At 46.6% G+C, this 12,683-nt stretch overlaps 1 protein-coding gene across 2 annotated transcripts; it reads left to right on the plus strand.

The window, feature by feature from the left end:
* The first annotated feature begins 2,631 nt into the window (after positions 1 to 2,631).
* On the plus strand, positions 2,632 to 12,677 carry ITFG2 (integrin alpha FG-GAP repeat containing 2). 2 transcript variants are annotated; one of them, XM_017830081.1, is made up of 12 exons: positions 2,632 to 2,783; positions 4,140 to 4,235; positions 4,679 to 4,720; positions 5,573 to 5,744; positions 6,055 to 6,194; positions 6,625 to 6,773; positions 7,883 to 7,977; positions 9,786 to 9,839; positions 10,305 to 10,396; positions 10,917 to 11,034; positions 11,619 to 11,792; positions 11,951 to 12,677. In XM_017830081.1, the coding sequence occupies exons 1-12, from the start codon at positions 2,688 to 2,690 to the stop codon at positions 12,097 to 12,099; spliced, it is 1,377 nt and encodes a 458-aa protein (XP_017685570.1). In that variant the 5' UTR covers positions 2,632 to 2,687; the 3' UTR covers positions 12,100 to 12,677. The 2 variants fall into 2 exon arrangements, with proteins under 2 accessions (XP_017685570.1, XP_017685571.1); XM_017830082.1 differs by lacking the exon at positions 2,632 to 2,783 and adding an exon at positions 2,925 to 3,156.
* The last annotated feature ends 6 nt before the right edge of the window (positions 12,678 to 12,683 follow it).

Below are 12,683 nucleotides of genomic sequence, written 5' to 3' on the forward strand. Positions count from 1 at the left end.
TCACAGAAGGCCACTAGGTTTATCAGGCAGGACTGGTCCTTGGTGAAGCTGTGCTGGCTGTCTTGAATCACCCCCATTTTCCATGTGCCTTAGCATAGCATCTAGGAGGATCTGTTTCATGATCTTCCCAGGCACAGAGCTGAGGCTGACAGGTCGGTAGTTCCCATTTTGTCATTGGTCTTTGTTTCTTTCTGGTTCCAGCTTACTTGAATCCCAGGTTGTGCTTTCTACATTTATTTCCTTCTCTCGAGTAATCAGCTTTTTCCAGGAGTCCTCACATGAGACTTCAGAACAAATTGGCACTCCCAGTTCCGCCCTAGGGTTGCCCTCTTTCCCCATGTTCAGTAGGGAGTCCCTTCTATTAAATATTGTAACCTTTCTTGTATGCCTCCTCTTTGCAAATTGCTGAAGGTGAAGACTGAAGTCACAGCTTAAGTAATAAAGCTCCAATTAAACTCAAGAAAACTGAACTTTTCGTGGGTTTTTATTGGAATTTGCACAGAACTGAGAGAATTTACTGTCCTTTGGTCATTCAGTGTTTTTTTAATCCACATAACCACAGTGTCTTGATTATTTTTCTGTGTTGTTTGTTCATTACCATAGAAAATTCCCCCAATATTTGGTAAAATATTTACACATATATTTGCAAGAGGAAAAAATATGTTGGTGAAAACTTCAAAAAGCAGGTCTGTAACCTATGTATAGAGCTTATTATCTGTTCATTTTGCTACCTTCCTCTTTGCCCCCCATGTTGTGGAACTGGACCAGAGGAAAAAAACCACAATATTTTTACCTAAAAGTGACTGGCTTTGAAGAGAAAGTAAGTGATAATGGTTTACATATTACAAATACTTCTAAATCCTAATGAACTACAAACTCCTGAGTGATTCTAATGTCTGCTTATCCCCATGTCACAAGAAAGCTATTACTTGGTATTCTGCTTCTTTCTGCAGTTTGTGTGTCTTGTTTGGGGCTGGGTGTGCTTTTGGTTTTTGTGGGGGCTTTTTGCTGGGGTGGGTTTTTTGTTTGTCTGCAGGCATGGAACACAGTACTCAAACTCAGCTGTTCTGTTTATCCTGTCGTGTAGTGTTAAACTCAGCATCTCCAGTGTCCTGTTTTGAGACCATTCTAGCTGCAGGGGCACTTTTTGCCTGCTCTGCAGAAGGAAGGTAGATAATCTGTTCTTCTCAGATGAAAAAAAGTGTTTGTTTGTTTGGGGTTTTTTATGGTGAGAAAGATTTGCATGGCATGCAATGGGCTGGATTTGTGTATATATTGCAGAGAGTATCTCTGTTTTAACATGAATTATGTTAGAAATCTTAGTTTGAATTCCCAGTCTCCTTTCCTGAGACAGAAATACTGGATAAGTGCTTACTTATGGGGTTCTTTGGGGCTGGGGGGTTGCCAGTACCTGCCCCGCAGCAGTGCCAGGAAAGCTCGGGCACTGCAGCTGTAGAACTGGACTGTCACCAAAATGGTAAGAGCTGCTTGACACATTGTACTGGGCCCGAGATAATAAATTCACCACCTGCTGCTGGGCTGTCTGGCTTAGGGAGCTGTGAGCTGCACTGCTCTGCACAGTGTACACAGTGTAGCAGTGCCCTATGCTTCAGTGGTGTGGGGGTGGGATAGGAGAAGAGAGGCAGGATAGAGTGTTTGGTAGATCATCATGTTTAAGGAAATGCTGATTTGATTTGCCTAATAAAATCTTAGAGCTGCCAGGTAATACAGGTGTTTTTCATGAGTTCTAACTTGATAGCAAGAGCCATGTATATGTGGAAAAACTTGTACCAAAGGATTATTGCCTCTTGTGGGAAACAACACAGTTTGTGTCGACTGGAGTTACAACAAGGGCTTAATAGACATGGAAAAGCGTGAAAGGGGGCAGGAATGCCAAGCAAGAGTACTTTTTCTCCAGCAGGTAAATACCTTGATTTGTTGGTAATTATTACTGGAAATAACAGCCTCTGGCAGAAACTGTTGCTGCTGTTAAAATAAGCATAGCACCAAGTCCTAATGATAAGTTGTTGAATAGCAGTTTTCAAAAATATCCCACAGGCACGACAGTTCTACGTGTTTCTGAAAGCAAAAAGTCAGATGATTTCTGTAGCACATCTAAAACATTCTAGAGTCAGTGGTGGATATGTTAAGTGTGAGCAGTCTTGAAAGTACTACTTTGCCCTCATTGTTACTACATAACAAATTATGAAATGTTTAAGAATGTAACCTACTAAGGACACTAAACATGCTTTACTCAGGCAGCTGAAAGGATGTTCCGTGCTGTCGTTACAAATGGGTCTAGTTGCCAGCAGAAGGTGGCATACTAGTGTTTATCAGTGAGGTCATGCATGTAAACTTCAGATATAAACTATTCGTTATGTATGTCCTTATAGAAAAAAAAATGCTTAAAATAAACAATTACGATACTGACTTTGTAAAACCACACGCATCTGTCTCTCTCGGTTTATAAACCCTTCATCCTGTGCGGTGTTCCTGTAATAACTGTGCGGTATTTTTGGAGTAACAGAAGCGTCCCGGCTCACTGTTGTCTCTGGAAGAGGAAACAAGGGGTCTTTGCCGGGAGCTCCGCCCCGCGCTCCCGTGATTCCCTCCCGCGCCTGCGCTTCCCGACTCCCTCGGTGCCTGCGGGTGCGGCGGGCCCGGCGCGGGGTCCCGCGGGCGGCGGGATGCGCTCCGTCAGCTACGTGCAGTGCGTGGCGCTGGACTTCGCGGGCAGCCTCTTCCCGCACGCCATCTGCCTGGGGGACGCCGACAACGACACGGTCCGGAGCGCGGGGCCGGGCTCGGGCCGCGCGGCGCTTGCGGGGCGAGGGAACCCGGCTGGGCAGCGCCCCGGGCGGGCCCGCGGGCCGCGCTCCCGCATGGCGCAGGCGGGACAAGGGGCAGCGGCCCCAGGAAGCCAAAACGGGGCTGAGGGGAAGGATCGAGGGGGCTGGTGCGGCCCCGGGGGGCTGGCGGGGCTTCCGCGCTTAGGGACACAGGGAGCTTGAGCAGTGTCAGAGATGCAGGGTTTGAGTCCAAACGCCCGCTGGAGTTCCCTTGCAAAGGGAATGTTTCCGTGGTTCTGGGCTGCGGCTGGTCGGGGCTCGCATCGCCGTCAGACGTGCTGGTCACCCCTGGCGTGGGGCCTGGATGGTGTCTATCCAGAGGGGAGGTTGACTTTTGGTCCCGAGGAGAGGCACTCTGCTGTCGCGGTGGTGGGGATGTGGGGGTGTGGGGAAACAGCTGGGGCACAGCAGATCACAAACAGGGCAGAGCCAAGTCTCAGTGTCTGATCTTAAACTGTATGAGGGATGGATGTGCATTGGGAATGTTGCTGTCAGCCACCACAAATGGTTAGTTTTGATGTGGCTGATTTGTCTGTAATTAGGAAGAGATTAGCTTAACCAGCTATATGTAAATTGTTTCTTCTCCTCAATGGTCGAATTTTATTACGGCCTTATGCTGAAAAGTGCCATGGCTAGCAATGAGGTAGATAATTAAAACAAATTTTCCCACAAGAAGTTATGTTATATAGGGTAAGGTGTGCAGGGTAAGATGCACTCAATTTTAATACACAGAGGCATGATGCAGGAGATGGGATAGTGGGAGTGGGTTCATCAGCAATGATGGTTGGTGATTTTTAGCAGTCATCTTTGAAGAAATAATCACCATTCTGAAAGAACTTTGCCCCTTCATCAGTGAGATTAAACATAGAGTGTAAATCTTATGTTTAGTGTTCTTGCAGCCTCTTTCTCGATGGTTACATTTTCCTCATTGTCATCATCTTCCTCGGATAATTTAAGTCAATCTAGGTTGGAGGATGGAAGGTGGGGTGATGATGCAGAGCAGGATGTTAAAATGGTCAATGTCACAATGCTGAAACAGTGTGTAGAGAAGCAGTAGGTAATGAGATATTGCTCTGAGACACTCTATCTCTTCTATCTGCAAGAGTAAAACTAGAGCTTTTATACTTTCCCAGACTTTCCCTGTTGATTCAAGACTGTCCCTTTAACTCTTGTTTTGTTTTGCTGCTTCTTCCCACTGAGTGATTTTCAGATGTGAGTTCTGATTGTTGTATGGGAATATTGTTACTGTAATTGTGGACTTCTTCCTAATAACCCAGTTCTCTTGTACAGCTGAATGAACTAGTGGTGGGAGACACCAATGGAAAACTCTATGTTTACAAGAATGATGACAGCAAACCCTGGGCTGTGCGATCTTGCCAAGGAATGGTCAGTTCTCAACAAAATTTCTAAATGGTTGGGCCTTTTGGTGTATGTGCAGCCAGCTATCCTTGTCCATAGCCTAGGAATATATAGGGCAGAGGGGAATGGAGGGCCTGAACTGGATCTGATGCCTTTCATGTAGTTGTGCAAGACCCTGCTTTTGCCCACAGCTGGCCTCATGGGCTGGAAGTTAACGAGCTGAATAAACACAGGAACTGGACTTCTGTCCCACCTTGACCCTGCTCTATATGCTGTGGATTTTGACCCAGGGCTCTGACCAGTTGTGTGACAGATGTGTTTCTGTTCCTGACTCTGCTCTTCTTGTCCTTCAAAAGGCTGTTTAGAGTTCAAGAGATGCTTTATGAGAGAGGAGGGGTAGGGCAGAGGCTTAGCCCAAAGTGCTGGTTTTAGTTACCTTCTCTTATGTATGGCCTTCTTTTCTTTTGCAGCTCACGTGTGTTGGTGTGGGCGATGTATGCAATAAAGGAAAGGTGAGAGGAACCAAACTCTTCCCAGCTGTCTCTGTAGGGCGTGTGGGAGGTGCTTAGGAGATCAGGGTTATGTCATGTACTGAGTGTAGAGGAAGACAGATTGCTGGTGCTTTCGCACCAGGATCTGCCCTCGTTCAAAGAGTTTTAGCACTACTGTTTTTAAACTGTTCTTCTGTTCACATGTAATTGGTATCTTTCTGTGAGTCATGTACAGGTTTTAGTGAGCAAGGAAATCCTATATTCAGAGAGCACTACTGATTTCCATGTGCCTCTGTGTGAGCACCACAAGGCTTTGGTGGTTTGAGGGTTGCTCCTATTGCTCAGTGGCTTTTGGTCTGCTTGTGCTGATGCCTGCTGTGGGCCATGGCCCTTCTGCTACTTGGCTGTGTGCATTTAAGGTCATCTAAACAAGACTGAAATACAGAATAGTCTGGACTCCCAAGCAAATTCCACTGGCTCTAATATGACTTCTTTTGTTGGATTGCTGTTTCTGGGGGTTAAGTCAGGACCAATGAGTCTGAAGGTCCCAGTTTAGGCACCATGCCCAAAATACTGTTGCTCTGTTTGCCCTAGTGGGGAGCAGAGCTGACGTGAGCATTGAGAAAGCCACACATTGTTTGAGGATTGCATGCACACATCAGCTTGATAGCACAGTCTGACAAAGATGAACAGGAAGTTTTGACCTTGCCAGTACCTGAGTAGTTTGTATGCTGGCCAAAAACCTCCTGTTCCTTCTGTAGCAGTCATTGATCTTGATGGATTTACCCTTATATCTTCCCTTGCCATGCTGTGAGACAGCTTCTGCAGTTTCTAAAAGAGAAAGAATCAAAAAGTTTTTTTCTTTCCTTGTAGAATTTCGTGGTGGCGGTGAGTGCAGAAGGCTGGTTTCATCTTTTTGACCTGACTTCTCCAAAACACCCAGATGCTTCAGGCCACCATGAGTTGGCAGCAGCAGAAGAGCAGAACCCAGTGTTCAGGCAGCACATTCCTGCCAACACCAAGGTCATGCTGATCAATGACATTGGTAAGCCACAAAGCTGGTGTGGGAGTGCAGGGTGAGGGGGAGAGGGGCAGGAGGGGGGAAAAACTGTGGGGGAGTTGCAGAAGGAAATTACTATCTTGCTGAAAAAAGATAACTCTAGAAAACCACAGCCAAGTCATGGAGAAAAGAGGCAAGAACTTCAGGAATTTTTCTGAAGTGCGAGTTTTCATTACAGGATTGGGATCCTCAGGGATGCTACCTATAGAAACCAGCACAGTGGTTTCTGAATACTGGGGCTCTTGGGGCTATGAAAGCCTGACAGAGTCCATCTATCCTCTTCTTTTCCCTGCAGATGGAGATGGGAAGTGTGAGTTGGTGGTGGGTTACACTGACAGGGTGGTGCGTGCCTTTCGCTGGGAGGACTCGTCAGAGAATTCAGACCACATCTCTGGGCAGCTGCTCCTGTTGAAGAAATGGCTGCTAGAAGGTCAGGTAAGAAAAAAGGATGTTCAGAGCAGTACTTGTCATACAGTCTTCAAGAGGTGGCTCTTCCAAGGGAAGAAGTATGAAATCTCAGTTGTATGAACGAAACAATTGTCACATTGATGGCTTGAAAGGAGATTTGCCCAATGGTTGTCCATGTGGAATAGCTGCTGGGTTGGTCTAGGAAAGAGTTGCTGTTGCCCAACCAGAGAGCATTAGTGGAAAGTGCTAGTGTTGTTCTACAAGTGGTTTTTGGTAGGGAAACAGCCTTTTACTGAACTTGGACATTTTGCTTCTAGCTGAATTTGTTCAGCTCCTGGTCAGCTGTGTCAGAAGATTTACCATATCCAGATTTAGGTTCAAGGAGCACTGTAAACTTTTCAGAGGTGTTTAAAGTTCTCAAAAATACTCTGGCCGTGTTTTGTCTCTGCCAGTGTAGGTGGACAGCCTCTCTGTGAACCTGGGCCCTGATGGCTCTCCGGAGCTGATGGTGTCGCAGCCAGGCTGCGGCTACGCCATCCTGCTGTGCACCTGGGACATGGAGCACCGGGACACATCTGCGGGAAGGGACGGCTCTGCTTCAAGCAGGTGAGGGGCGTTTCTGCAGGGAACATGAGGAAATGCTGCTGTGAAGGCCCGTCACAAGGGGGTGCCACCACGCAGCTGTTGTGAGGCGGGGAGCGCTGTCACTGTCCTTGCTTCAGTGTCCTGCTGTACTGCTGGCAGCTCGTCACTTAAGCCCACCTGCACCAGAGCTTCCATGAACACTCTTCGTGTATGTCACAAAAATGAGTACTACTGCTTCTGTTGTATTCCACTCTTTTGGGTTGGGCAAGGAGAGTGACAAAACGAGATCACTGAGGAGAGGGTTACTGGGAGCTAAGTCAGGGAAATGAGTAATCTTGATCTCCAGAAAAAGGGTAGTATGCAATCCAGTGACCTATCTAATGGTGGGAAGGGTAACAACTGAAAGGCTGGGCCAAGCCAAATTAATATGAAGCCCAGAATGAAATTTTAGCTTCATTTGCTTGGGTTTTTTTCCAGGTGAGGCAATTAGAGGCTGTCCTAATGAGACCCCTGACAGCCAGTGCTATAAATCACAACAGAGCAATCAGAATGGTAATGAGGTGTTTGTTATTGTCTTGGTGCTGAAAGAATCCTTGTGGGGAATTGGGGTGCTTCTGTAGTATTCTGTAAGACTTGAAGGCAGAGACAAAACACTGCAGCAGGAGGGGAGCTAGGCAAGTCTTGATGTCTTAAAGACCTCAGTGGAATGGTACCCTCCTAGCCAGAAGCCAGGCCCAGATGTGGTCACTCACAAACTTATTGAACCCTGGGCAGATGCTTCTTGAGTGAAAAGCAGCCAGGTTTATGTGAGTAATAATAAAAATTGTCTTTTTTTCCTCCTTCGTTGGAATACATGTCTTAGTGTTTTTTGGTTTTGAGCTCTTTCCATATTTTTTTGATGCATAAAATCATTCTTATTTTGGATTTTTAAACAGTTGTGAGTTCCTTTTGTACCTGGGGTGGCACATATCCTTTTACTTAGCCTTTACCATTAAAGGGCTAACCTCTTCTGGAACTCTGTCAGTGTCTGGATTTGTGGAGCTTTGGAGTACACTGCTCTTGAGATTGTTGTGGCACAGACTCAGTCGTGGTTCCTCAACCTGTCCCTGATGTCTTTCTCTTTTCCCTAGTGAGGCCCCTGTTCGAGATGTTATTCTACACCAAACATCTGGACGGATTCACAACAAGAATGTCTCCACTCATCTAATTGGTAGCATTGCCCGAGGTGAGAAATTATCAGCTTGGGGTCTGTGGCCCAACAGTTGCCCCTGATTTTCAGGGGGCAGTTTTTCAGTACATCAGTCCAAGAAGAAATTGGATTTCCCGTGGTTGAAAAATAACCGTGGGAAGCAGCTGCAAGAGCAGAGGAATCTTGACTTATCTTAGCTGGCTCCCAAAGAAAGACAGTTGGATTTTTGCGTGTGAGCTTTTTATAGCCTTTGTCCTTTCCTAGGTAGTGCTTATTCTTTGCCTAGCACAACAGTTTCTCTGCAGCCTCTGCTGACCTGCATTTAGTCCGTCTGAATGGCTGCCATGCCGTGCTCCTGCATATGTCCTTGATCTTTGCTTTTGCATGACTGCAGCTTATGCCTTCTTCTTATTCCCAAGATGCATCTCTTCCTTCCCACAGCCTCATCTGTTACTACTTTTTAGCATTTTAATCTCGATACCTGGCAGCTACATGCTGCTCCTCCTTCTCCTATGCAGTCCCAATCTCCAGAGCTGCTTCCATATTCCATATTATTGTCTTCTGTCCCCTTCCACTGTGTTCTGTTCAGCAGTTGTATCTAAACTCTCCACAGTTGCTGGCTTCTCTCAGCCCTGACACACTGCTGTTGTGTCTTTTCTTTAAGACTTTTCTTACACACTGCCACTGCTTCCCTTGTGTAACTGCTTTGTGCTCTGACCTGTGCCTGGTGCACTTGCTAAACCTTCTCTTGATACCTATGGAGAGCAGGCAGCTTTGACTCCCCCTTGGAGTGTGTGTGCAAGCAGAAAATTCCAAGTGGAGATCACTTTCTCTTGTTTTCTGCGCAAGTATTGCCCCCTGCAGTGCTGAGAATTATTTAGGTTGTCCAAGGTAATTAGAGCTTGAGGAGAAGAGCAGTCCACTAAACCCCACCCCCTTCCCCTTCCTCAGAGTACCTTTCCTCCCTGATTCCTAAGCTTGTCATGTTTTCAGCATCTCTGATGCTGCTGTGAGCAACATGGTCAACAAAGCGTGAAATCAATTATTTCACTGCATGTGAAGCCTTGCATCTTATGAGAGATGTCTATGAAAAAATGAAGGCACACAGTAAAAGGGATGAAGAGAAGGTTGTAAAAAAGCCCACTGATGCTGGACCATCAGTAAGGAAACAGCTGAGGAGTGCAATGCTGACCAGTTTGTGAGGGAGACACTGCAGATCTTTTGGATTAGAGCCTTTCTGAGTGAATGAGCAACAAGAGGCAATTGAGCACTCAACCAGCTGACTTTGCTTTAAGCTGATCTGTGGAAACAGGGCAGTTTGTAACTCAGGAGTGTGCAGGGGTCTGTAGCTTGGAGCTGTCTGTGGGCAGTGGAGGTAGGCTTCCGTTTAAGTTATTCTGGGGAAACTGCCTATTTGCTTTCAGCTCTGTTAGCTTGTCCCCGACTGCCAGGTTTCCTGGGTTCCTGCAGACCTCAGGGAGCCAGTGTCTCTCCTACGTTGTCACTGGGAGGATTAAATGCAGCTTTAGCTGAACACAGCTCCAGTCCTCTCTCTCTCCAAGTGTGATATCACTTTTAAAACTTGACCTTGCATGTCTTTGCTGACTGGTAGCTAGGCAGAGGTTTACTGAGGGGCCAAAGCAGCCCAGTGGTCAGGGGACTCTCCTCTTGAGATTTAACTAGTCACATTTGTCAGTGCTGTCCTGCACACAACTGGGCAAAAAAAAGAAGGCAGGGCAGGATGGATCAGCTTGTTCTGCATCTTTTTTATTGTTTTCAGGAGAAAGAGGGGACAACACTTATAAAATGGCATCAACTCCAGCAATTTTCTTTTGCACTTACAGGTGGCTCCAGTGAGAATAGTGGCTCAGGTCTCTTTGCCCTCTGTACTCTGGATGGTAAGTCCTACCACTGTCCTGGAAGAAAGGCCTGTGGGCTGGACAAGGCCTGACTAATTCAAAGCAGGGAACCAGGGGCTCAGTGCTTTTGATTTTTGAAAGGTGAAACAGGGCTCCAGAAGCCCATCCTGGGTCAGGCAAGAGAATTTGACCCAAAGACTCCTTCTGCTGACATATTTTTTATGAAGGCATTGAGGCCTCTATGAAGACAGACTCATGTTTATGTTCCACTCTCATGGCTGGTCCCCCCTGCCCACGACTGTCACAGTATATCTGGATAATAGAAAAATGGTAAGTGGGGTTAAGTGTCCAGTATGGATTCAGCAGCCAAGAGACCATGCCTATGCTGTTAGCAGCCAACTCTCAGCAACCCTGAGTGTTGAAGGAGTGTGTAGGGCCCAGCATAAGCAAACATATTGCTCCCTTTTAATGTCTTCAAGACAGTATTTTTTTTTCTTCCTTCAGGGACATTGAAACTCATGGAGGGAGCAGACAAGCTGCTCTGGTCTGTTCAGGTTGATCACCAGCTGTTTGCTCTGGAAAAGCTGGATGTTACAGTGAGTATCTGAATAGGGCTGGGAGGGATGAAGACAAAAACTTAACATGGCTTTGTATATATGGATTTAGGAAGGGCAGAGTGAGTGTGACTCAGCTGAAAAAGACTGAGATTATCTCAGGATGACATAGAGTGCTTTGACTCTGGCAGTATATTCTGCACTCATGTCAGTCTGTCCACCTGTCAGAGGTTGAGCTGTGCTTGCCAGTTAGACCTACTGAGCCTAGTTTGCACTGATCCATTCATAAATTTATTTCCTGAACTACTCTTTTATCTTATTGCGAAGTTGAATGGTTTTGCACACTCCTAATACCCTGATTGTCTACAAACTCTTATGATTTGCTCTTATGATTGCTATTGAGAAGAGAGATGATCTCAGACTGCAAAATCTCTGGACATGATGTCCAAAAGTCACATTTTGTTCAGACATTAGTGTTCTGTCTGAACAAGCAAGAAAGATTCTTGACTGTCCCTGGGAATAGGTGATGTCTGGCTAATATGCAATCTTCTGGTTCCTGCAGGGCAATGGGCATGAGGAGGTGATTGCCTGTGCGTGGGATGGTCAGACATACATCATTGACCACAATCGGACTGTTGCCAGGTTTCAAGCAGAGGAGAATGTCAGTGCGTTCTGTGCAGGTGGGGAGCCTGACTGCAAAGCCACCCCTCACAGCATTTTTCCCTCAAAGCTGCTACTCCTGTCTGGGAGACCTGGAATCCTTTGTCTGTCTGCCGTGGAGAATAATTTCCCTCTGTGTGTACTGCAGAAGACCCAGCTAGTCTTTCCTCTGGTGGCATCTGGGAAAAGTAGGGGTGAGAGGAGGTGATGCTGAGGTTTTTCTGTGATGGTTTGGGGTTTTTTTCCTGTCCTTTTCAGGAGTACTACAGGAGTCTCGTCTTCCCCACTGCTTTTTGAATTTGCAGACTTCTAAGCTGTTCTCAAGTAGAGATAAGGAGCCCCATGGAACCAGCCCGAGCCTCGGCTTTGCTCAGTCCCCTCTTTCAGACCTGCAAGAAGCAGCTTGCAAATCCCCAAGCTTCCTGCAGTTTAGAGACACTTTCTTGGATTGTCTCAAAGGGATTTTGTATACCCAAGCCCAGGTCTCTGCTCAGGTGCTTGCTGTTTTCTGCTAACGGCTTTGGTACCTCATCATGAGACGTTACCTATTTGCTTTCACTGTCCTTTCGGAAGTGGTCAGATCTCCGCATTCTGCTTTCTGCAGGCCTCTATGCATGCAAAGGAGGAAGCAACAGTCCCTGCCTGGTTTATGTCAGCTTCAGCCAGAAGATCTACATCTACTGGGATGTGCAGCTGGAGAGAATGGAGTCCACCAACCTGTTGAAAATCCTGGAGGGTGACCCAGAGTTTGCAAATCTCCTGCAGCAGCTGGGTGTAGGTGAGTGCAAAAGAGTGGAGGGTGTACAGGAAGAAAGAGAGGAAGGGCTGCTGGCAGGTGATGTGCTGGGAACTAGAGTTTCAGGTATGTTTTGCAGAAGAGGCTTTCGTAGTGCCTGTTGAGAATCCCGAACAACTGTTTTTCTCTCTTTCCCATAGATAAAAATGATGTTTCTGCCGTCAGAAATCTGATTCACAAAACCCTCTATTTTCCCAAGAAATATCATCTGAGCAGCCCTTCGCAGTGTCAGGATCCTGCTGGAACAGATTCCTCTGCCCACTGCACTGTCATCCAGGATCCCTTATAACAAGTCATATGGAGTCTGACTACCAGCACAGGCTCTTCTGCAGCTGGAATGGGGCATTTAATGAAGATGACTATTCTTTTGCTATCTCTGTCAAAAGTTCCAAACAGGAAAGGGTGTACAGGCTGTGGAGGGATATTCTTGGCTTGTAGGCTTGAGTGTAGGTGGTGGGTTCATTTTCTGTTAGCAGAGAGAGCTACCAGAACAGAAAGAGTCAAGGGTCTTGCTTGCTGGCCTTCCATTGCCACTTTCTGTATTCTTTACTCGCTGAAGTGCTTTATGGGTCACTCTGAAGAAGCACTGAGGACATGGATGGAGAGAATAGCTGAGCTCAGTCTCCATTCTGGCTCCAGTGATTACTTCTGAATTCTCAGCAGGATTACAGTGCAGGAATTGCGGATGGAGGGATTGAATAGGGAGCAGGCAAGGGCCTTCTCTCACACTTAGGTGTGTGTTAAAGTACCCCTGTGCATTGATTGCCTTTGCTTTGCCGCTGCTGTTCTAGCAAGGAGTTTCTCACAAATCACTTCCTGTCCTGAGAAGCTGGAGACAGGTGTGAGAAGAACCACAACTTGCACTAATAAGAT

The sequence above is a fragment of the Lepidothrix coronata genome, unplaced genomic scaffold, assembly GCF_001604755.1.
Source record: "Lepidothrix coronata isolate B3197 unplaced genomic scaffold, Lepidothrix_coronata-1.0 Scaffold174, whole genome shotgun sequence".
NCBI lineage: Eukaryota > Metazoa > Chordata > Aves > Passeriformes > Pipridae > Lepidothrix > Lepidothrix coronata.